At 46.0% G+C, this 23,167-nt stretch overlaps 1 protein-coding gene across 1 annotated transcript; it reads right to left on the reverse strand.

Moving 5' to 3' along the window:
- Positions 1-373: 373 nt before the first annotated feature.
- FSD2 (fibronectin type III and SPRY domain containing 2) lies at positions 374-23,167 on the reverse strand. Its single transcript, XM_084816430.1, has 12 exons — positions 22,766-23,167; positions 22,569-22,664; positions 20,896-21,129; positions 17,345-17,367; positions 16,184-16,305; positions 13,376-13,540; positions 10,158-10,292; positions 7,146-7,299; positions 6,187-6,320; positions 3,448-3,580; positions 770-946; positions 374-690 (listed from the first exon to the last, which is right to left on the reverse strand). Exons 1-12 carry the CDS (start codon positions 23,165-23,167, stop codon positions 441-443), a joined length of 2,025 nt encoding a protein of 674 aa, XP_084672556.1. The 3' UTR covers positions 374-440.

Genomic DNA, 23,167 nt, shown 5'->3' on the forward strand with positions numbered 1-23,167 from the left:
TAATGGAGAAAAAAAGAAAGTGCCCATGCTGCACCTTCCTTATTCCATCCCTGCATGCAAACAAGTGCCAGGTAAGAGCCTAGCTTTTCTGGAAGGCCTTTGGGTAGTGGCTGCAGTAGGTTTGGATGTCTGTTATTTGCCATTGCATTGCCAGTTATTATTTCTTTTTCTGTGTCTCTCCTGCTGCATCGTTTTCTATGCTGTAGCATCAGATCACAAATATCACTTTAGCTTCATCTTAACTTTTGTTTGTAAGCCTATTTGAGTTATTTTATAAAGAAAGGTGGTGTGTGTGTGTGTGTGTGTATGTGTGTGTGTGTGTGTAAATTAAACTAATAAAGCAGCTTGTGTTGAAAAGAGCGGGCACGGTTGTGATAGTCAGCTAAAGGTTTACTAGAGTTATGTGTAAGTCGGTTCTGCTGAAGAGCGGCCTGCTTTAATCACAAAATGGCACTTGTGGGCATCATGATACCATTTCGAATCCTGAGCCTGCCAGGTTCTTCTAGAGCAAAACAGGGGCACACAAAATCCTGGAAGCAACTGCGGAACGTGTACAGATGTTGCATGATATCAGTGTTGAAAAACGACAGTGTCCCTCTGTCGTAGTCCAGCAGAAGGCCAATTCTCCGGGGAGAGACGGTAATCCTGATGTCTGGTGTCATCCCGTTGTTCAGAAACTCATAGGCATGTCTGCGTGAGAGAAAGGCCCTTGAAATTAAAAGCCCTCAGACAAGCAATCACACTGAAAGGAGTCAGAGCGGGTTTGTACCTGGAAGAGATGACTGTGTGTCGCATACACCAGGAGGAGTGGCTTGTACCCAAGTAGCTGTCTCTTGACACATTTTCAAACGCCACGCCGACACAGTATTCAGTGTTTTCGTCGACGTCCACCTCCCAGTAATGTTTTCCTCGGAATGGTATTGGGTGTCCCAGGATTGCAATGGATCTGGCCAAAGGAAATCTGTCTGTGTCAATTCTGGGCAAAAGCATTGATGGATTCAGCTGTCTTCATTGATGGACTTGGAGAGATGTACTGAGTCCATCTTCTGCATATACCCCCTCATTATCCTGAATATCTGGCGTTAGCTAACATCTAGGACAAGACTGTTGGACACATAGAGGGGCCATAGATCTGATTCGACATGACCATGACTACTCTCCTGTTTATAGACCATTTATATTTTCTAGGGAATATTTAAGTCCCTCACCACTGATCTGCCCAGTGACACAGAAATCAAGATGGCAGAACTCGCAACATCTCAGAAGCTGGCCATCCCAGGGTTAAACTAGGGCAGCCTAGGCTACTACGTTGCGGGAACAGCACTTTTAGGGCGAACTGGTTCATTAACTCTCTCTGAGCATTACCCTGAACCGTCAGCTGTGTGCTGTAAGGAGGAGATGCTTTTGGCATATCTGCATGTGTCAGCTAGTGTTGCTATAGCGATCGCGGCAACTTTTAGAATTAAGTAGGAAGGAAAGGAAACACCCACCCACCTCCTCTAGAATCCGGTGACATCCGTAAAATGACAGATCGCTCCTAGCAGTTGTGTAATTATGCAAATTTTAAACCCCCACAGCTGCAAGATTAAGAGCATGGAGTTCTGATGGGGTCTGATGATGCTCACCTTTTTTCTTTTTTGCATTTCACACACTCTGAAGGCCATGAAGGGGGAATTGAGGTTGAAATGCAAAGTTAAGCAAAGTGTGCACAAGTGTCATTAAAATTAGAGGTGGCGGGGATTGGGGGGGCTTACGTTTTACAGAACCTAACAGGAATCAATGAAAGAGGCAACTGTCATAAAAGGCGCAGTATGAATAATACATAAATTCAAGGATGATATACAAAAAAGCAAGTTAGATCCGCTTGGCAGGTGGCTGAGGAAATTCCAACACAATTTCCCCTCAGTGTAACTGCCCTGTTAAAAAGCCAACTCCTTACCCCACCCCACCCAACAAAAGCAAACAAACAAAAAACCATTTCTGCAGGTTCTCCAGCAATACAATATCCTTTGTAGGTGTGGCGACTAGAACTGTACATAGTATTCCAAAGTGTGGCCGCATTGTAGGTTTGCATAAAAGCGTTCTATTTTTTATTCCTTCCCTAATGATCTCTAGCATGGAATTTGCTCTTTTCACAGCAGCCACACACCAAGTTGATGTTTTCATCACACCAATTAATTCTTCAGAATTAATGTCTCTTCAATGGGACCTAGTAGTGATTAGAAAAGCAGTTCCTAAGTGAGGAATCTGTATTTTGATTTGAATGATATACCCATCAATGCAAAGGAAGGATCTCAGCAAGTCTGTAATGGTGTCTACTGGTACTTGGTTAATTTCACTTAATAATGTGCCTTCAGCCATCAAACCCATACACTGAATGTAGTCAAAGGATGGATTTTTCCCTACCCTTTCAAATAGTCCCTATGGATGAACTGGGAATTCTTAATCTGTTAGGACAGTTTCAAACATGATGCTTAAATCCAGTTCATTTATGTATTTGCTGAGAATATTTTTTGAAGCGAGGCCTTTCTGCACTATATTTGCCTTCATAGAGTTGCTGTTCTTGAACACAGAATTAATTAGAAGACGAGCAGTTACATTATGACTGGCTTGCCACGAAAGTGTGAAAATGATAATAAAAACAACAATGATCGTGATTAAAAAAAAGTGTATAATCGTATATGAACTATTGTTGTTCTCATTAACAAGTACTACAATTACTACTACTATTTATTAAGAATATATTTATACCACTATTCATCTATAGATGCCAGGGTAGTATTGTTGTTGTTCAGCCGTTCAGTCGTGTCCGACTCTTTGTGACCCCATGGACCATAGCACGCCAGGCCTTCCTGTCCTCTGCTCTCTCCCGGAGTGTGCTCAAGTTCGTATACAAAAATATAATTAAAAAACAGTGCAAAATAATTAAAGCTGTGGGCAGAATCCAACGGGGTGCTTCCGCCCCTCTGATTCTCTTCCGCCCTGCCAATTCCATTGTGCAAGCAGCTCTCACCACTTGCACAAGGGCAATTTAATGCTTCTGGGGCAACCCAAAAATGATCAGAAACACTCATTTCTGGAAGGAGGCAGGTTGGTGGAGGACACCAACCTGCCTCCTTCCAGAAACAAGTGTTTCAACTTGTTTGGGGGCTTCCCCTAGGAAGTGCTAAATCTCTCCTGTGTAAGCAGTGGGCCCTGCTTGTGCAACTGCTTGTGGAAGGGAATTGGTGGGGCAGAAAAGAATCAGCAGGGGTAGAAGAGCCCCACTGGATTCTGCCCAATAAAACATCAGATATCAAACTGCTACTACAACATTTCTACTCCTTCAGCTCTGAGCCAGCGATGGCCATTTTAAACTCCCAAGAAGGTATTTTCAGGAGACATAGATCCCAGTTAAAGAAGCAAAGGTGAAATACCATTATCTGGATAGGCATATAGATTCTGTACCTTGTAAAACTATTTTCGCAGAAGGACAAATCGCTTCTTGGACTCTCTGTTTTGCAGCACGTAATTGTCAATCTGTCTTCCAGGACAGACAGGGAGGGGTGGGCTGTTTCCTCATTCAAAGTAAAGAAAGTGCCTGTAAGGGGATGGAATATTGTAACTGGCAGCGATCACTATATCTTGCAAATGCAAAGGATTCCTGTACAAAGGCCCCAGTTCCTCTCACACACAGAGCTTTGGCAGTGTGGGAGCTGCTCCCTGGTAGCATACTCTCATGCTGACAATGTGGTCAGGGCCTGTGGGGTAGTTTTTCCTCAGTCCTAGCCCTCCACTTCATTTGGTCAACAATCAGTCACGAAAGGCTCACACCAGTGGCTCCATCTGTGCAGTTCTAGTATTTGCAGCAGTAGGGCTGGCCCTACTGTTAGGCAAAGTGGCCTGAGCCATTGCTGTCCTCCTGAGCTGGTGCCCTGGTAGCACCAATGCTTGCTTGTTTCTGGGCTGTAGCATCTAGCTGGCTTTGCCACTGGGAAAGGCCCCTTACTAGTGAAGCGGGCAGAGAGGCGGCTAGGCCAGGGCGCACGCTCCAGCAGAGATCGTGCAGGCGATATGGTGCGCACAGTGGTGCCACTGCTGCATTGCAGCATTTGCTTGAGAGTGCAGAGAACAGGTGGAATTGGGAGAAAGTGTCAGTGAGGTATTGAAGAACCGAGCTCAATTGTTTGCGTCTCACAGCAGGCCCTGCGCCCCCCAAGCTAGCCTGTTGCTGTACATGCTCTCTACATGCTGTAGAGAGTGCTGTTCCATCGCCAGTGTTGAAGAACACTTTTACTGCCACTCAGGTCAGCTTCTCTATATGGAATGGGGGTGGGCGCCATCTTGTCTTTCACCTCAGGCAGCAGAACTTCTTGGTCTGTCCTTCCGCTCTTATGTTCCTTCTTGTGATGTTTGCTTCTCTAGTTCTACCACTCTTTGCCTTCCAAAGGTCTCTTGCTCCCTCAAAAGATTTTCCCTCAAGAGCCTTTCTCCCTTGCTGCCTCCTATGCTTGGAACTGCCTTCCAGAATACCTATGTGATGCCACCTCTCTTTCATGGACTAGGACTCCAAACTGTCATCCTCAGGGAACCCTGCCCTCAGAAGAAGAGGCTCCTGAGTTAACTGTTCAGAGGGACGACTTGATTACAGAAAGGCATCATGAGGTTTCCACCTCCTCAGGACCCAGTTCTCCAGAGAAAACCCAAGGACCTGCTCCCCTGCTTGCAGTGGAAATTGCTTTGCCGTCCTCAGACTCTGAGGACTCCATCCATGAAGACACCAGCACACCACAGCCACCCTGTGTCATTGCAGGCTGAGGCTGCTAAAGCAGAGCAAGCCCCCTTAAGAGAAAAGGCCTTAGTCATTGTGGAGGCAGGGTTAACCATCTTAAAGGAAGCCAAACCCCTACTTAATGCTCAGTCACAATCTGCTGGTGGTTGGAGCAACACATAGGCAAGCTTGTGGGGTTTCCAGCCCCAGCAGCACTTGAAGCTCTCTGTGGTGCTGTCTTATTCCCATTCCTGCCTGCCTGGGATACCTGACATACCCCAAACCCTGGTAAAGACCAATTCATAGTAGAACACTGTAACTCAGGCCTCACCATCCCCCAACAACGCTAAGCCCTCAGCGCAAGAGAGGCAGAACAGAACACTATCTTACTTCCTTCAGATCCATCCTCCAAACCCACCTTTTCTGTGAAGCCCTTGGCAACCCCCTAGTTCTTCTGTCCTTCTGTACATTAGACTACAACTAAGCCCAAGCACATGTAACAAAAACAGCCACTTTTTGCTTCCATTTTCCCCTCCATGTCCCTCCCCTTCCTCTGTTGTTTCCCCTGTGCTAAATTTTAAACTCTAAGCTCTTTGGAGCAGACACATGAACTCTATAAAGCAGCATCTACACTGGCAGCACTATATAAATAATCACCAACAATAAAACCATTAAAAGCAACCAACAACATAACTAGAATTTGGCGAAGAATGTCCTCACACTTTTATGGCCTCATTCACAGGCTGCAAGCAGGCTGACATTTTTGGTGATTTTTCTCTGGGAGGATAGAAATTTCCAGAGGTGAGCTTACTTGAAAAGCTCAGGTGGCTATTAGGATTCCCCTCTTCTTGGTAGACAAACTTTCCAGCCACCTGAAGCGAGGCAGAGCCACTGAAATCTGTGGCCCGGCAGGATGCCATGTTCTCCCACAATGCTTCTGGAACCAGTGGCTGCTAGTGACTCCAGTTCTGGAGGGGCTGTGATTCCATCCTGGGTTTTAGTTGCCACCAGCCAAAGCTCTAAAAGTGCTATCCAGAGTGCTGAAACATGGCCTCAAAGTGGTTCAGCACCTTGGATAGCACTCATAGAACTTTGGCTGGCTGTAACTAAAGCCCAGAATGGAATCGCAGTCCCTCCGGAACTGGAGTCTGCAGCTGCCACTGTCTGGAACGATGCTACTTCATGATGTAGCATCATCCTGACTAAGGCATTGTTGGTGTGGGGTAGGGAGATGGCAGTCCCACAGCCCTGTCATTCCACCCCACCGAACAATACGACTGTATTAAACAACGCTGAGTGTGTCAAAAGAACAACCAAAAAATGATATACATTTCAGGACAGCTTTACAGAGGACAGCTTTACAGTTTACTGTAGCTCATCCCCAGCACAACATACCACATTTTGCAAGTACAAATGCTAAGTATTGTTATCACTACCTGTGCTAAGGATGGAGACGGGTTCGCTCTTTTCGCTAGGACCCCCCATGTTGATGGCTCTCACAGAGACGAGGTAATTGTGTCTTGGCTCCAGCTGAATCAGAGTTTCACAGTTTGGGATCCCAACAATGGACCTAGAGAAAAATGGAACGAACTCCTGAGAATCGCTGTTGTCAATGGAGCAACAACCGAACGGTGTTCCTTGTGGCGCCTCTAAAAGAGTGGGGAAGTAAAAGACAAACCCCTCACCCCTTGCTTCAGGCGGCAGATGCTGGGAGGTGGCAGGAAATTGTTGGAGGAGAGAGCTGTGGGCTACATGGCTTGCCCTGCGCCCCCTAAGTTAGCCAGCTGCCTTCAGTTCCACCAGAGGAAGATGTTCCATCCCTAGTATTGAAGTAAGATTCATCTGCTAGTCAAGTTGGCCTTTGTACATGGAATGGGAATGGGCGCCATCTTGTTCTTCGCCTCAGGCAGCAAAATGTCTTGGGCCAGCCCTGGAACAGCTTCCATGAGGGTAAGGATGCCCTGGCCCCACAATATAGAATTCAATTAATAAATAATAAAGGTGGGGAATAAGGCCTACAAGTGACATATACGACCCACAAGTGGGAACTTCAACAAAATATTGCAGTGTGTAATGCTTCTAATCAGGGTTCCAAACACTCCCTTCACTTCCCCCATCTCAGTTTTCCATTGCTCCCACCCCCACCCCCAACACTGTAAAGATTCTGTGGCCACTGAGCATTGGCCACTCTGTTTTGGAGTTTTTCCTCCCCTTAGGGTTTTTTCCCCCTTAAGATTTTTTGGCATGGGAAAGCCTACTGATATCTCCCTCTTGTGCATGGGTAATGCCATTTTGGCTATGTAAGCAATGGCACTCACAGCCAATACATCATTAATAAACCATTCACAACGAGCTAAACCAAAGCATTTCACACATCCAGTACTACACAACTCACTCTGTAATAATGTCCCTGTCCCCTCCATCTGTCAGCTTGGACAATTCAGCAGTATAAGAGTCAACAGGATTCGTGTTCCCACATTCCCAGCGCACCAGCGTGGCATGTTCACAGCTTTGGATTGCCTTAGTTTTGATAACAGGTGGCAAAGGAGCTAAAAATGTAGAAAATATAGTGCTTTCTGAACCATTTGGTGATGAGATATGCTACATACTTTAAAAAAAGTGGAGTTTTTGTTGCTTTTTATTGAATTCATAACTTGAAAACAGATAGGCCCCAAATCACCCACACCCACAACAGCTGGGCCTTCAGAGATTGATATAAGACAAAACAGATATGAAGTAGAAGCTCCATGATCAGATTGCTTGATGCCCCCCCCCCCAAAAAAAACCCACATTTAACCTCAAGCCCGCTGATGGAGGCTTCAGTTTTGATTGGAACAGCCCAGGTGCCTACCATCAGGCACCCTTAGGGTTTTTTTCCCCCCTTAGAATTTTTTAGTGTGGGAAAGCCTGCTGATATCTCCCTCTTGCGCATGGGTAATGCCACTTTGGCTATATAAGCAACGGCACTCACAGCCAATACATCATTAATATAGGGAAGGATGACCATACCATCCCACATTTAAAGAAAAGGAAAGAACAACAGTTTTGTGTGTGAATGGCAAAGACTGCGTAGAGCCCTTTCCCCTCATGCCATTTTCCTGTTCTAAATTGCCCCGCTCTCACAGATGCTATCATTTCCCCACTGGAGGGTGGGGGAAAATACAGATCTCTGTCTGCATCACGCCCAGCCCAAAGTGCAGCCAAAGGTTTCACCACACAAGAGGACTCCGTTGTTATTGTCCTTGTCTGGGCACTCCATACAGAACCCAAAGAAAGATGTACCACTGAAATGTGAAATATCTACCTCTCTCGCATGCAACGTTTGGAAACTATTGCCTTTTCCTTACGAGTGAAATAGATAGTGAGAGTGATCTTGAAGGCTGATGAGAATTTTGAAGGAGATTTTGAAGGCCGAAGGCCGGCCAGAACCATTTCACAGGTCAGGTCTGACCCATGGACTGACTCCCAATTAGTCACCTCTGTTTTACAATATTTGTAAATGGCTTGACACTCCTGGTTGTAGCCTTGTACTACAAGGTAGGTAGTACTAGGGATGACAGAGAATTCCGCCGCAGACAAATGAGGCCAGATTCTTTGGAATCCGCAGCGGAACGGCACACTCACCTCTGCCTCCTGAGGATTTCCCGAGGAACGGAACTCCAGCTCCGTTGCTCTGGTGATACTGTAATGGCAGCTGCCATTGACAGGCTAGCCTATTGCGGGGAAAAACACAGATGCAAATGGTGTAGTGGATGCCACTTGCGGCCGTAAAGTGCTGGTTTTTACCTAATTGCAGCTGTTTACAGCTGCAATTAGGTAAAAACAGCGCTTTACGGCCGCAAGTGGCGTCCACTACGCCATTTGCGGCTGTATTCCTCACAGAGAAACGGTAATGGCAGCTGCCATTACAGTATCACCAGAGCAACGGAGCCGGAGTGAGGAGTACAGTATCAGCAGAGCAACGGCGCTCCAGAGTGGAGCTGCTCCGGAGGATTCCGGGGCAGAGGAACAGATCGCCTCCCACCCTGGGCGGATTCCCCCACGGACCGGAAGGTAGGGAAACTGCCCATCCCTACTACCTACATACAATTTTACAATTTTAAAACTACAATAAAATGTTGTCTGTATTTTATTGTCTTGTATTTTATAGACTTGTATTTTATGGTTTTAATTGTTGTGAACTACCCAGAGAGCTTCAGCCACTGGGAGGTGTAAAAATGTAATAAATAAATGAATACAATAAATAATTGCAAATTAAGGGCATGTGATCTAGCCAAAGTTAAGCACTTTTAAATATCAATGAGTCTATGAGACAGTTAAACATAGTTCTGCAATCCTAGGCATGTCTACTCAGAAAGTAAGCCCCACTGAGTTCAATGGGATTTACCCCCAGGTAAATGTGTATATGATTGCAGACAAACGGTACAATTCTATGCATATAGGGGGCACTTTTTATCAGCTGAGGCTGATACACCAACTATGCTCTTATCTGGACAGAGATAGCCTAGGTACAGTTATCCATGCTCTGATAACCTCTTGTCTGGATTACTGCAATGTGTTATACGTGGGGCTGCTTTTGAAAACAGTCCGGAAACTTCAGCTAGTCCAAAATAGGGCAGCAAGATTGTTGACAGAGACTGGCCAACGAGATCACATTACGCCAGTACTTTTCTAGCTGCTCTGGCTGCCAGTTCATTTCCGGGCCTGATTCAAAGTGCTGGTATTAACATTCAGAGCCCTAAACAGCTTGGGGCCAGGTTATCTGAAGGATCGCCTCCTCCAATATGTGCCTCCCCGGACCCTAAGATTGTCTTCAGGGTTCCTTCTCCATGAGTCCCTGCCAAAGGAGGTGAGGCGGGTGGCTACCAGGAAGAGGGCCTTTTCTGCTGTGGCACTCTGGCTGTGGAAGGAGCTCCCTGGCACCTACATTGTTCTCCTTCAGGTGAAGACCTTTTTATTCTCCCAGTATTTTAGCATTTTAGCTTCCTAATCTTTTAGCTCTGGTGTTTTAAATATGTATTTTAAATCTCTGGATTGCTGCTAGGTTTTATTCTGATTGGACTGTTATTTTGCGGTTTTAAGCTTTTCTATTTTATATTATTTTATGCTGTACTTTGTGGTTTTAATTTTTGTGAACTGCCCAGAGAGCTTCGGCTATTGGGCGGTATAGAAATAAATAGAATACAATAAAATAAATATGTGCTCTATAGTACGTCTCTCTGAATTCAATGGCGTTGACGACTCCCAGGTAAATGTGCATAGGACTGCAGCCTGAATGCCTCTCTTTGCAACTTAAAGTGCTTAGCTTTGGCTGAATCGTGCCCCACTCCTGTATACTTTGCATAGTTCAAAGTCAATAAAAGGTTACTGCTAAAAAGTAATAATTCAAAGTCTGGAATTCATTTACCTGTCATGTAATCAGCTCTTTCACTTGCTGAACTGGCTCCACTTCTGTTTAGCGCTTTCACCCAAAATTCATACTGTGCATTAGGCACCAGGTTTGTAACTGTGCAGTAGGTTTCTTTCACATTTAGCATAAACTCTGCAGTGGGAAAGGGCAAGATTTAGGTAGGTATTTTAAACTGGCATTTTCTGAAGCATGCTCCTAAATAGTAACTAAATAGTAGTTAATATTAGGTGCACCATTTAATATTTTGGAGGCAGGAGTTTCTCAGCAAGATTTGAAGGCTTGACTCTATTCAAAATTCATTTGCAAAAAAACCCAGCAACCCAACAACCCCGAAACAAACCACACCACAATGTTTCGCTTGGCTTTTTAAACATTTTGTGGCTACTTTTCCATGTCTCATGATGACCAGCAAGATTTTGTTGAATCGAGGGTCAAACAGTCATCTCTTGTTTTTAAGCAGAGGGATTTATGCCTTCGACACACATTGCATACCTACTAAATAGGCTCGTGTAGTTATATATATCACCCTTAATGTACATGGCACTTTGCAGAGTACAAAAGGGCAGGCCCCTGGAGGGCTTACAACCTATGATTTGGCACATGGGAGACAACAGAGGAAGAGGAGGAAAGTGATGGGTAAGCAGGGAAGGAATATACAAGTATTTCAGTTACGTGTAATTACAGTTATGTGTAATTACAGTGACATGTAATTAATTCCGGTCGGGTATTGGGATGAGGAGATTGGCCACAGACTTCATGGAGAAAGTAGGTTTTGAGGAAGAATGTGAAGGAAGGAAGGAAGGAAGGAAGGAAGGAAGATGGTATTAGGGTTCTCCTTATGACCTGGACCCCCTAAGCAACTCCTTAAAGATCTCTTGCTTCCTTAAGAGTCCCACCTTCCTTCTTTTAAACTTCCCCTTCCCAGTAACATGGGGTTTAGGCTGTAGACGTGGGGTGACTGTCACTCTAGGCACCGTTTTTAACCACAACAGTTTACTGGTAAATTAAAGCAAGCAAATCGCAACTAAAGGTATAGAGCTGAGTGATACAAAGGGCCTTAAAAGAAAATAAAAGTTGCAAAATGCAAGTTCCTTTACCCTAGCTGTCCTTAGACTCCTCTAGGCTGCTTCTTCCTGCTCTGGTCTTCTGACTCTGCTCTCACTGTTCTGGAGTTTCTGACTCTTACTGGCTCTCTCACTGTCTTTCTATTCCCTCCTCCCTCAAAACCGAAAGTACTGCTTCAGACCTGACGAAATGAAACGTAACTGGGGAAATGAAAATGAAACTTAGTGGGGGAAATGAAACTACTCATGTAAGGGTTAACACCCCCCCCCAACAGAAAACTCCAGGCTTCTAGGCCTGAACGTTTTCCCATGGCCTCTGTAGGCCTCAAACTTTCACAGATGGCATCATAAAGCAGGGGTGCTTTATGGCTTGTGGGCCAAATCTGGCCCGCTTGGGATACAGATCCAATCCTCCAGGGTTGTGCAGAGGGCCATGGCAACTTCCCCTGGTCCCAATCCTTTTCTCCTGACCATTGATTGTTAGGTCGTTTCCTGGCATTTGTGCAACTTTTCCCATTCTAAAAGGTTGAGATGTCTCTCCTAAAGCTTAGCTACTGTCAGTAGGAACTTCATGCTAAAATATAATGGTGCATTTTTATTTTTATTTTTTGTATTTCAGTCCCCTCCCTTTTGCATTTGGCCCCATCCCCTTTACCTTAATTCCTGGCCACCCCTGGAATGCGGGCCCCAAGAGCTGCTCCGAAATGGAATTAGGCTGTTGGGCTGAAAGAGGTTCAACTCCTCTGTTGTAAAGGGGTTCAGAGAGGTAAATTCAGGTGCAAGGGAGAAAAGGCGTCGTCGTTTGAGGGAGCAGAAGGAGGCCTTTGGATGGCTGACGGTGGTGGAACTGAATAAGCAAAGGTTACAGGCAGGGAATGGACGCTTACATGTCCCCAAGGAAGAGGAAACAGGTTGCCAAAAGGGGGCACACATTTGCATATGCTCATTTATAGGTAGAAACGCAAATTCAGAAATCATGACTATAATCAGTGGAGGCTGGTGGCTCCGATTTTGGTGGGCCTCTGTATCTATTCTGGGTTTCGGTCAGAACCAGCTAGAACTCTATAGGAGCTATCCAAGGTGCTGAATGTGTTTTGGGGAGAGGGGTCAGAACTTTGGATAGCTCCTTCAGAGTTCTGGCTGAAACCCCGAAGGGATTTACCCCCCACCGAAATTGGAGCCACCAGCCTCTACTAACTACAATTTCTATAGAAAGATAATAGATCTCCCCACGGTGGGGAAGACTGTGCCCAGGTGAGCTGTGTGCTTGCTCAATCTGCCCCAGCTGCTAACTGTTGATGGGCAACTTCAAGGGTTCCCCGCTCTCCCAGCTTCTTTATCTTTGAACCAAGCTTGGACAAGACAGCCCTTCAAAGAGAGGGCTGCCCTCTGTAAAGAAGGACACAGAGCCACCCTTGCAGGGCAAGAACATAAGAAGAGCCATGCGGGATCAGACCAGCATGCTTTGTAAGGTGCTTTGTAAGGTGCTTGCATGACAGATGAAGCACCCTGGATAGCTCCTTTAGAGTTCTCACTGGTTCTGACTGAAACCCAGAGCGGATTCACCGGCCCACAGACTTCGGAGCCACCAGTCTCCACTGATCACGGTATAATATCAGCGAGATACCATCGAGAAGCTTGTGTCGAACCTGGGAACGGCGGGTGGACTAATTATAAATATTCCCCAGAAATTCTCGTCTGATCTGGCTTTTGCTGTGTCTTCTCAAAGGAACTCATACGTTGTTTTGAGAAAAGGTAATGCACACAGTTGTTGTTATCATCCCCACCGTGCTGAAGACTAACATTGCTGCGTAGGATAACAAGGAGTGTAATGACCACTGCACTGGTGGCCTGCTTTCCAGTTCAGTATATAATCATTAAAATAAAACATTGTTACCAGGTAGCCATCGTTATACTTGGCTGCAACAAGCCCCAGAGGTTATATACTCATTTTGCCACACTCATGTAGCACACTGTCCACCATTTTCCAGGTTAGACAGCGGCAACCCCGTTCAGGTGGCTGCAGTCATCATAGATCCACGCAATGTCCGAACGCACGCAAAGGCAAAGCATTTTGCCACTGCTCTTTAAATACACTTTTCTCCCTATATGCAGCCTCTCAAAATCTCATTAGGTTTTCCATCTACTCACCAGCTTGCTCCTCTTTTGATGTATCATTGCTGACTCGTTTGTAGTTCAGCTGGTAGCTTTCGACGATATCGTCTGAAAAGAAGCTCCAGCACACTCTCACAGATGTGCCAGTAGCCGAATTGGGATCCTGGGAGTTCATCACTGGTGCACAAGGAGGCAACAGAGCTGGAATAAAGGGGGGGGGGTCTGTTTAGACACTTTACATGGTGGATGACAAAGGTCAGGGAATTTCTGTTCAACGCCACTTAACATCACAAGCTGCTCTACACCGGGACCAACTATGACTGGGTTCGCACAACACACTAACTCATACTCAGTGGTTGAGTGTGGGTTGTTGTTGAACCATGGGTTGTTTGTTGAACTGTGGGTTAGCATGTTGTCTAAACCCAGCACATTTTCCACAGGGTGGCTTGTTAACCATGCAGCATGGCTTCTTTTTTTCAAACAAGCCACCTTGAGAAGCCATGGTTTGCTGTTGGGTTGTTCAGGGTGCTTAACAAGCCAGGGTGCTTAACATTAGAATGCAGATTCCACACAGCATTTCATATTGTGTCATATTATCCAACAATGCCCTTCTGCATGGCCACAGACCTTCTGTAAGTAAATCCCATCCTGCAAGGTCCTTCCCAATGATTAAACATTTCCTGTTTCCTCTTCCTTCACCACTGCAACTGGCTTGTTCACATGCCTCTTGTACTTGCAGTGAGAAGGGGGAGCAGTAGATACCTCTGCCGCTTGCTCCCTTTCAAGCAAGGAGGTGGTAGCAATGGTGAGCAAGAGGAGGAACAGCAGCTGGCGACAATGGCAGTGAGAAGACAGACTCACTGGGGGTGTCTTCTCAGTCATGGGTCCTTTGCGGGAGTCTCAGCCAAAAGCTCTCGAAAACCCAGAGCCAGCACTAACAGCAATTCTTGGAGCAGTATCCAACTGTGGCATCCCGTTAGCTCAAATGACGTTGCGCTACCAGAAACTCGGTTCTGAGCTACGCACAAGAGAAGGATCCAACTAAAGTTACATTTACACAAGCATGGTTGTACAAGCGGTTGTGCATTCTGCTTGTGCAACCATTATGCATTCTGCTTGTGCAACTGGTTACGCAACCGCTTGCACCCATGGTGCAGGTGAACAAGCCGGTTGCAATGGTGAAGAAGAGGAGCTAGCTCAGGGAACTGTTGTCCTGACGATGCCTACCCTTCACACCGGCACCAATTCTCATGCTTTGTTCACTCACTTCTTATGGAGAATCCAGACACCATCATCATCGAACAGCTGCAGCCCAGAGTTTTCCTAGAACTCATTTGGCGTTATTTGTTGTTGTTTGCAGTAAAACACAGTTGTAGCCCAACTCGTGTGTGCTCTACAGGCAAAGCGTTATTGAATTCCCCCCGCCTCAGCTCCTGTGCCTTTAGCTAAAGGGGTGGGGGATGAGGTTGTAATTTCTGTATAGCCAAATAGAAACATTCTGCTATTTAAAAACGACGACAACAAACAAACGGAAAGGAGGAAAACTAATGCAAGGAAACCAATCATGAATGCTCTCCTCCTCTCACTAGTCTAGAACAGAAAATGGAACATGGGCAGTTAAAAGAGGCTATTCAAGGAGCAATTAAATTGCTCCAAGGAGCACAACCGGTTGCGCAAGCGTAATGGGCAACCACTTGCGCAACAGAAAGATTTGGTGGAGCTCCAGTAGCGCTATTTGAGTTTGCTGAATGTCACAACTGGATACTGCCCTTGGGGTGCAGGGTGTCAGGGTCACTGAGCCCACAGAATCCCAGAGTAGTTCTGATTCGGAGGAAGAGCAGTCGCTCCTGGGAGAGGAGTGCGCCCCTTTTCCCCAGGGCTCGCAGCTGACAGAGATTCCTCCCACCCACATTCCTAGATTAGAAAGCAGTCCAGGGAGTGACCCAGCACCGATAGCAGACTGGTTGGATGCGCGGCGCAGACGCAGAGAGCGGCGCCAAATGGAGAGCACGGAAAGGAGGCATAGCGCCCGGTTGGCACTCAAAGAACAGTTGCGCCCAGAGGATCCAAGGGAAAAGGGGAGGGATTCTCCCTAGTCCTTATATTCAGGGGTCTGCCAGTAATTGCCTTTCAAACGGGGACCAACTGTTCCAACTTAGGGCATAGGGATGCTGCTGCTCAGATCTAGTTGCTACCTGTAGAGTTGTAAGTTGTAAAAGAAGAATAAAGCTTTGAAAAGAATCCCTTTGTCTGCGTCTGGACTTGGCTACTGGATTAGACTGAGAGAGCCCTCCAAGGAGCCCTTGACACAGGGCCTCACTCTGGGGATCAGGAGCAAATGCTGTTTGACCCCATTTATGCTCTGCTTTTACAAGCAAGCGGAGCATAAATGGGACCTGCAATGAAAAGTTGCAGTGTGCAGTGCTCCCTGCTTGAGACAAACCATTCCATTCCAGCCCTCCTTTCCCTCACTGGTTTTCCATCCCCACCGCCCACCCCAGCAACAGGCAGTCAGGATACTCAGTTCTCCCTGGGCTGTTTTGGGATTATATAACCTGTTTTGGTTATATAAGCAACAGCACACGTGGTCTAAACACCAGAAATAGAGGGAATGACAGTATGAAGTCTCCAGTGCTCTTTAATCCAAAAACGCCTCCTCTACACCTGGACTGTTGCCCTTGATTATTCCCACTGCTTAGGAAGTACAGAGCATATTCTACTACTCTAACAGTGGGATCCTAAGCATGTCTACTCAGAAGTAAGCCCCACTTGAGCGAAATAATGGGCTTCCACTTCATCTTATTATTCTGCATTTGAATCCAGGAACAAATATAATTAAAATACCTGGGAGAGAATTAACAGAGTCCATTAGTTCTTGAACATCAGAGAAATCTATGACTCGGGCTTCAAAGTCTGCCGGTGTTGAGAGGTGTACATCCACGTCTTTTTTCAAGAATTTGTCCAATCTGTAAGTACCACAAAAATCAACATTAGTCAGCAACTCATAGAGCTTGGCCATATGTCAATGTTTGTGCTGTCTACTGTATTCCATCCCCTCATCATTGTTTATATATTTCATTATTCTAATCCACTCTTCTGTTCACTGAACAGCCAGCGCAACCTACAAAAGAAACACTATTACAATGTAACAAAATTAAAACCACAGATTAAACACGACTGGGTTCGCACAATTGCCATGGCCTGTTGTGGCTTACTTAAGCCATGACAAGGTTGCTTATTCAGGCTCTGGCCGTGGTTTGTGAGGTTGTGTGAACTTGGCAAGGGTGGGTTGTTGGCGTGTTTAACAAACCACCCACAACCCTAAAACTGCCCACGGGTTCTGGGTGGTTTGTTAGCCATGCCAACAACCCACTCTCACCAGCGTCGCAAAATGCGCCAAGCCACAGTCGCAGCTTGAATATTCAAAATGACCACCCATACTTGTTGCTAAGCCCAGGGGGTTAATTAACCCATAGTGGCTTAGCGTGACGTGCAAACAGGCCCAATGCCTGAAGCAGCAACCATGTGATAATGAGGGGATGATAATTTACCATTTACTGCCTTTTATGGTACCCTAAAATCTGCCACTGTAGTCAGGTTGACTCATTCTGGCCTTTCTACTGGCTGACTCTATGCTTAATATCAGCCAGACATTCCCAACCCCGCCCCCCGCTCCACTGGTAAACATGAGTAAATGTGATGTAGCACTAGAGTGTTGGGATAGGATTGTGCAGACCCAGATTCAAATCCCTACTCAGACATGAACCACACTTAATGACTGGCCCAGCCACTACCTCTCTCAGACTGGCCTACCTCAATGGGTTGTTGTGAGGCGGGAGAACCACATCAGCCACCCCGAAGTCTTTCGGGGAAAGGGTGAGATTAGAATATAATAAATATATATTAGAGATGGGAACAGGATACACAGGATAGAGATGGGAACCCAATATAATAAAGATATTTAACACATTAGTCTTGACTATGCAATTAAGTGTTCTGTCTTACCTGTGAATTGTCGCTACTGCAGTCTGTCGAAAAAAGAGGAAGAGAGTATTTTCAATGATGGGAGCATGATGCAAATGTCAGTGCCCCAGTGACTTTTTAAAGAAAAGAAAAGCTGCTTTGGGATGAGGGAATTCAATGTATTTTTTAAAGTTGTGGTTATTTAGTTTTCCAATGCAATTCTATGCCTGTTTACTCAACGGTAAGTCCTGCTAGGCCCAAGGAAGCATTCTCCCAGGTAACCATACACAGGATTGCAGTCTAAATCTGTGTATTGATAGCTGCCATGCGTTGTCTTTGATGAGAATGGCAGTATGTACATTTTTCGAAAAAGAAATACATTTAGAGCGGAGAAGTGGCAGCCGGGGAGAAGGGGTACTTAACTCTTCCCCCACTTCAAATCGTCTCCCCCCTGCCCCCCGCTGTGCCTTTTCTCTCCATGAGGTTCAAAATGAGGTGGCCACTGCAAGAGATAAAAGCCACTTGGAAGTGATTTGGAATGGGGAAAGGGGTCAGCACCCTACCCCTCCCCTCTGCTGCTTTTCCGCTGTAAATTCCCTCCTTCCAAAGTGGCTGCACTTTTGCATTAGGGTAGTGTTGCATACATAAGTATGCAGGGCTGGGGAAAATGTTGGGACTCCAACTCCTTCAGCTTCAGCCTGCATGACCAATGGCCTGAGGTGATGGGAGTTGTAGTTCAACAACATCTGGAGGGCCACAGGAGGGCCCTGGTGTAATGTTTAGTCAGATGGGGTGTCCTATTTAAACTGGTTACCTATCCCCAAATATAGGAGAACATTTTCTCTAGCTTGGTGCAGTGTTCTACCTTCTAAACGTCTCTGGATGGTAGACATAATAAAATTCCAGTTAATAACAAATGTTGCCCCTGCAGTAATGAAGAGGTGGAGTCTGTTCTGCATGTCTTCTTCAATTGTAGTTTTTATCAAGGGGCTAGAGAAACTTTGATTTACCCAATTACGTAATCTTTTCCTGGACAATCTTTAGAGTCCTTGCAAATTATTTTACTTGAGGGTTCTAAAATCTCAGTTACAGAGCAAGTTGCTAAATTTTTTAACGTAGCCATCTGGAGCAGACCCTCTTGTATTGTTTCATGATTCTGCTCTTAAATTTCTACATTCTATATTTTTCAATATGTATTTTTATATTCTTTTATTGTGTACGCCCATGGGCAGCATCCAACGGGGTGCAACTGCTGACGTAAGTTACGTTCGCTTACCGACCTCCAGCACAACACCAATAGCATTAGCTGGTACGCTGCATTCTCAGGGAAACTGGCAGTGCGCTAGAAGTAGTTTACACAAGCGCTACATAATTTATATTGGGAGCTGCGCCCCTGTTGGATACTGTCCTGTGGACAGTAGACTGTAAATAGCAAACTAGTTATGGTGCAATCCTATGTACGTGTAGACAGAAAAAAGTCCTGTAACTCTCAGCATGCTGGCGGGGGCATGCTGGGAGCTGTAGAACATTTTTTTCTGTTTAAACATGCAGAGGACTGTGTCTTAAGGGAGCAACCTGGAGGCAACCGCCTATCCATTGCAGGGCAGGCGATGCAAGTAGGGGATCTTCTCCTCTGTGCTCCAGCCATCCTGCATTGGCAGCTCGATGGCCAATTTCGGCTGTCTAGCTTCAGGAATTCGGAGCGGGGGAGGCCGGACAATGCATAGGAAGCATCGTACTGGCACTTCCCCACTCCCTGCCCCTCTCCACCCCCAAGAATGCCCCCTTCGATCCAGGCTGCGTATGAGGCGGAGGGGGTGGGGAGGGTTTTTTCCAGGAAGCGAACTCAGAGCATGGGCTCCGAGTTCGGTTCTTGGAAACCGAACAATCCTATGGCCGTCTAGCTGCTGTCTAGCAGCCATAGGATTGTGCCCTAACATGCTTGTGCAGTAATTCCCAAACTGCTTGCTGGGGGAGCATGTGAGCATGGCTTGAGAGGGCTGCAAGCATGCCATGGGCTCCTGTGGATCCAAAGTTGCCCAGGCATAGAGGGATCTACTCGCTTTATCTCTGCGTGATTCACTGTTCTGCACTTTACCCTTGTCACTCGTAGTCTGTTGCATCTTTGTAAGCAGCTTATTCAATCTCAAAGCAGATGGACTTATCATTCTGAATTCAAATTGGAGACAGACGTCAATTCTACAACCCCCAAAGGTTTACTTTTGAAGCACCTTCGAGTCAGAACTACTTGCTATCAGCATCTTTGAAACAGAGGTACTTTTTCTTTTAAAGATAAAGTGTGTGTGTGTGTGGGGGGCACCTTTTAAAATATATTGTCACAGCGTGTCTACTAGAGTTCACTAGTTTCCCATCCATAACAGCCTCTCCAAATAGAGTTAGTCTTTCCCAACCTGGTGCCCTCCAATGGCCATGCTGGCTGGGAATGATGGGAGTTGCAGTCCAAAAGCATCTGGGGGCACAAGGTTGAGGAAGACTGAAATAGTAAATGTTAAGAACATAAGAAGTGCCCTGCTGGACCAGACCAAGGGTCCATCTAGTCCAGCATTCTGTTCACACCATGGCCAACCAGCTGCCCACGGGAAACCCACAAGCAGGACATGAGTGCAACAGCAGCACCCTCCCACCCATGTTCCCCAGCAACTGGTGTACATAGGCATACTGCCTCTGATCCTGGAGGTAGCATAGAGTCATCAGGACTAGTAGCTGCTGATAGCCTTCTCCTCCAAGAATCTTGCTGAATTTGAGTTGAGTTGGGTTCACCCATCATACACTGGGAGAGTTCGCAAGTAACGACCAATCATGGTTTAGCACTATGTGCATGAGTGAAAAGGAGCCTGAGCAAAGCTTCAGGCTTGCGCACTCCCCGCTCTTCCTCCCACACAGCCAGAAAGTGGAACAAACCAGGATTCCATTTTGGTTTAGCAGATTCCTGGCTTCTTGTTATGTGTGAACTAAGAATCATAGTTTAAATTAAACGCTAGTCAGTTGCTACACAAGAAAACTACAATGGCTAGATTGTTTAGCTGGTTTGTTTAACAAACTCGAGTTTATTGTATATCACAATTCCTGTTGTGTATGTAACAACAATCCAGAAATCAGCTAAAGCGAAACTGAATTCTGATGTATTCTTCCTCCCGGTCATGTGGAGTGCTTTGCGTGGGTTCTTTTCCACACATGCTAAATTATGGTTTCGCGTTATGTGCTAACACAGCCACTGTATTAATTTACTCTGCAATTGCCTTTCTGGCACTAGCTTCTGAAGCCACTGTGTTTTAGAGAACTGACCCCAATTGTTTCCTTTATCCAAAGTTCAACAGAACACTCATCTCACAATGGATCTGATTCTATTTATAGCAGAATAGCCGCTTTTATTGTTCTTTTAATTTTGCAAACCACTTTGTGGGTCCTTAGGACAGAAAGTGAGATAAAAATAATAAATCCAATCTAAATTACCTTCAGACTATTTTCTGGGCCTCATTTGCACTGATCAGCAGAGCCTAAAAATGGCTTTGAGGTTGAAGACTAAAGATGCATTCAGTCACTGGTTATTTGAACTGCATACATTTCCTTACCTTTAACGCATCCACTTTATTTTCACACTGACCGAGATCCTCAATTGTTTCTGTCAGCTCTTTACAGGTGTCCAAGTTTTCTCCACAGTTGACCAATTGCTCATATAGGGCTTCCAGCTTCTCCTTCTTTTCCTCCCCCAAAGCCTGCGTGTTTTCTTCGTACCTTTGCTCAAGCGTCTGCATCATGTCGTTGTAATGTCTCTCAAAGTTCTGCTCCTTCCTGGCAAAATCCTCCTGGAAAGCATTTTGGATGTGATTGAACTTGCACCGAGTTCGCATCACCAACATTCAAGGAAGATCCATGGAGAGATCGGTTGTGGTGTATCTATGCTACAAACTTATATTGCTTTGAAATCTATTGAATCATGATGGCTTCTCCTAAAAAATCCTGGGAATTATACTTTGGTGAGTGTGACCTGCCTCTAGCCCAGATATTGGAAATTGCTGGTAACAGCAAGGTGATCTTCCATGCAGGCCTAAAGTTAGGGCCGGTTTCCCTATGGGAGGTTCCCAATCCTGGCTGCAGAGGGTTAGGCACCCTCTGTGAGCCCCTCCCCAAGCACCATCTCCTGCCCTGGGAGCTACCCAGGGGAGGAGGCAAGGGAGAGGAACCCCTTTGTTATCTCCGATCAGAGATTGGAGATAACATAGGGATTTCCCTGGGGGGAGGCACCGTGCCTGACTCAGCAGTCGCTTGCAGGAGCCAGTCCTGCAAAAAGTCCCTCCCACACTGGTTGCACCCCAACTGGGATGTGAGCAGTGTGGGAAGAAGCCGCCTGATTCAGCTGGATCCTGCAAATGCTGGCCAAGTCCCTTTCCCCACAGAGAAGACAAAGTGGGTGGGGAAAGGGCCAGTTGATGACATGGGAGGGGAAGGGGCTTCGGGGAGGGGGCCTGCCTCCATGATGCCATCTGGTCCACTGGCTTTGTCCAGGCAGACAATCTGGCTCCAAGACCAAATGCAGTTGCTCACCACTGCTCTGTAGAAAAATGTAGTGTATGAGCCAAAACTTAAAGAAGTTAGCTTCTGACCAAGTTCACTTTATTTGTTCCTCAGCTTCCTCTGGTTCTAGTTTCTGACTATACCCCAGACAACTGCTACAAGGATGTGTAGGCTACTGAGCAATATCATAGTGGCCTTGTTAGGTGAGGCCTACAGTTAAACAGTGTTGTGAGCTTGAGGGGTTGGACAAGAGAGGGTTAACAGGACATAGTCTGATGGCACCTGGTGCAGCCGCCTTGCTGAAGTTAAGCGGGACTAGGTCCAGCAGGACACATCCTTTGTTAGGTAAACCACAGGCGATATAACGCCATGGGAACTAAGTAGTTAACCAATTGCTTCCTGATACAGGATCATCTTGGGAATGTTCTGAATAGGAGAAACCAATCAGAGAAGGGGGCAGATTTTCCTTTCCTCCCAGTTATGGATAATATGATCTAGGTGTCTCTGTGTAAGGAGGAATCAAGAGGACAGACTGCAGATTTGACTCAGAGACAGCACCAAGTTTTGGACTCTGACAGCACTTTAGAGTGCTGACGGACTCCCTAGTGATCTCATGTAGGAGCAGTGAATTTTGGATGATCTGTTGTGGTTCTATGGTGGGTACCTGGCAAATCTCCCCTTCCACTCTGCTTAGGATTGTTCCATTAGTTAGTTGTTGGACATGTCTTACCTCTACAGTGATAAAAATTTCCTCCAAGTGGCTAGAAAAACTCTCCAGGTGAGTGATCTGATCTTCCAGTTTACATATGTTTTTCTGAAACTCGTCCTATCAATCAATCAATAAATAAATAACAGCCTTAGTATACGGGCTTACTGATAAAGAGGGATTTCCCGCTTCCCGACTGGGTTGCCTTCCATTGTTCTTACTTTTGCCATTTCAACCACACTGGCCAGAGGAATAACTTCATGCTCTTCGTGTCTGCTACACCTCTTGTCAAGGGCTCTGATTGGAACGCAGCACGTAATACAGTATGTATCTGTGTCTTTGAAGGGCTGTTTGTTTTCTGTGTTGTAACCAGTGACAACGTTTCTGGTATTGCTATCCTTTTCATTGTCTGCTCTTGCATCATCTGCGTGTTGATCCTGAGAATCTACACTAGAGGTGGTTGGGTTTTCCGTGCTCTGGGGCTTCCTGTTTTCACCGACAGCCAGATCTCGCCTTCGAAAGGGTTCTTCTGAAAAGATATCAGAATCTTCATATGAATCGTAAAGATCCAGGTGATAAAATCTGGGGCTTTCCGCCTCATTCTCTTTGGATAGCGGGTCCAT

The sequence above is a fragment of the Heloderma suspectum genome, chromosome 11, assembly GCF_057233095.1.
Source record: "Heloderma suspectum isolate Gila_16-S chromosome 11, 16-S_ref, whole genome shotgun sequence".
Classification (NCBI taxonomy): domain Eukaryota; kingdom Metazoa; phylum Chordata; class Lepidosauria; order Squamata; family Helodermatidae; genus Heloderma; species Heloderma suspectum.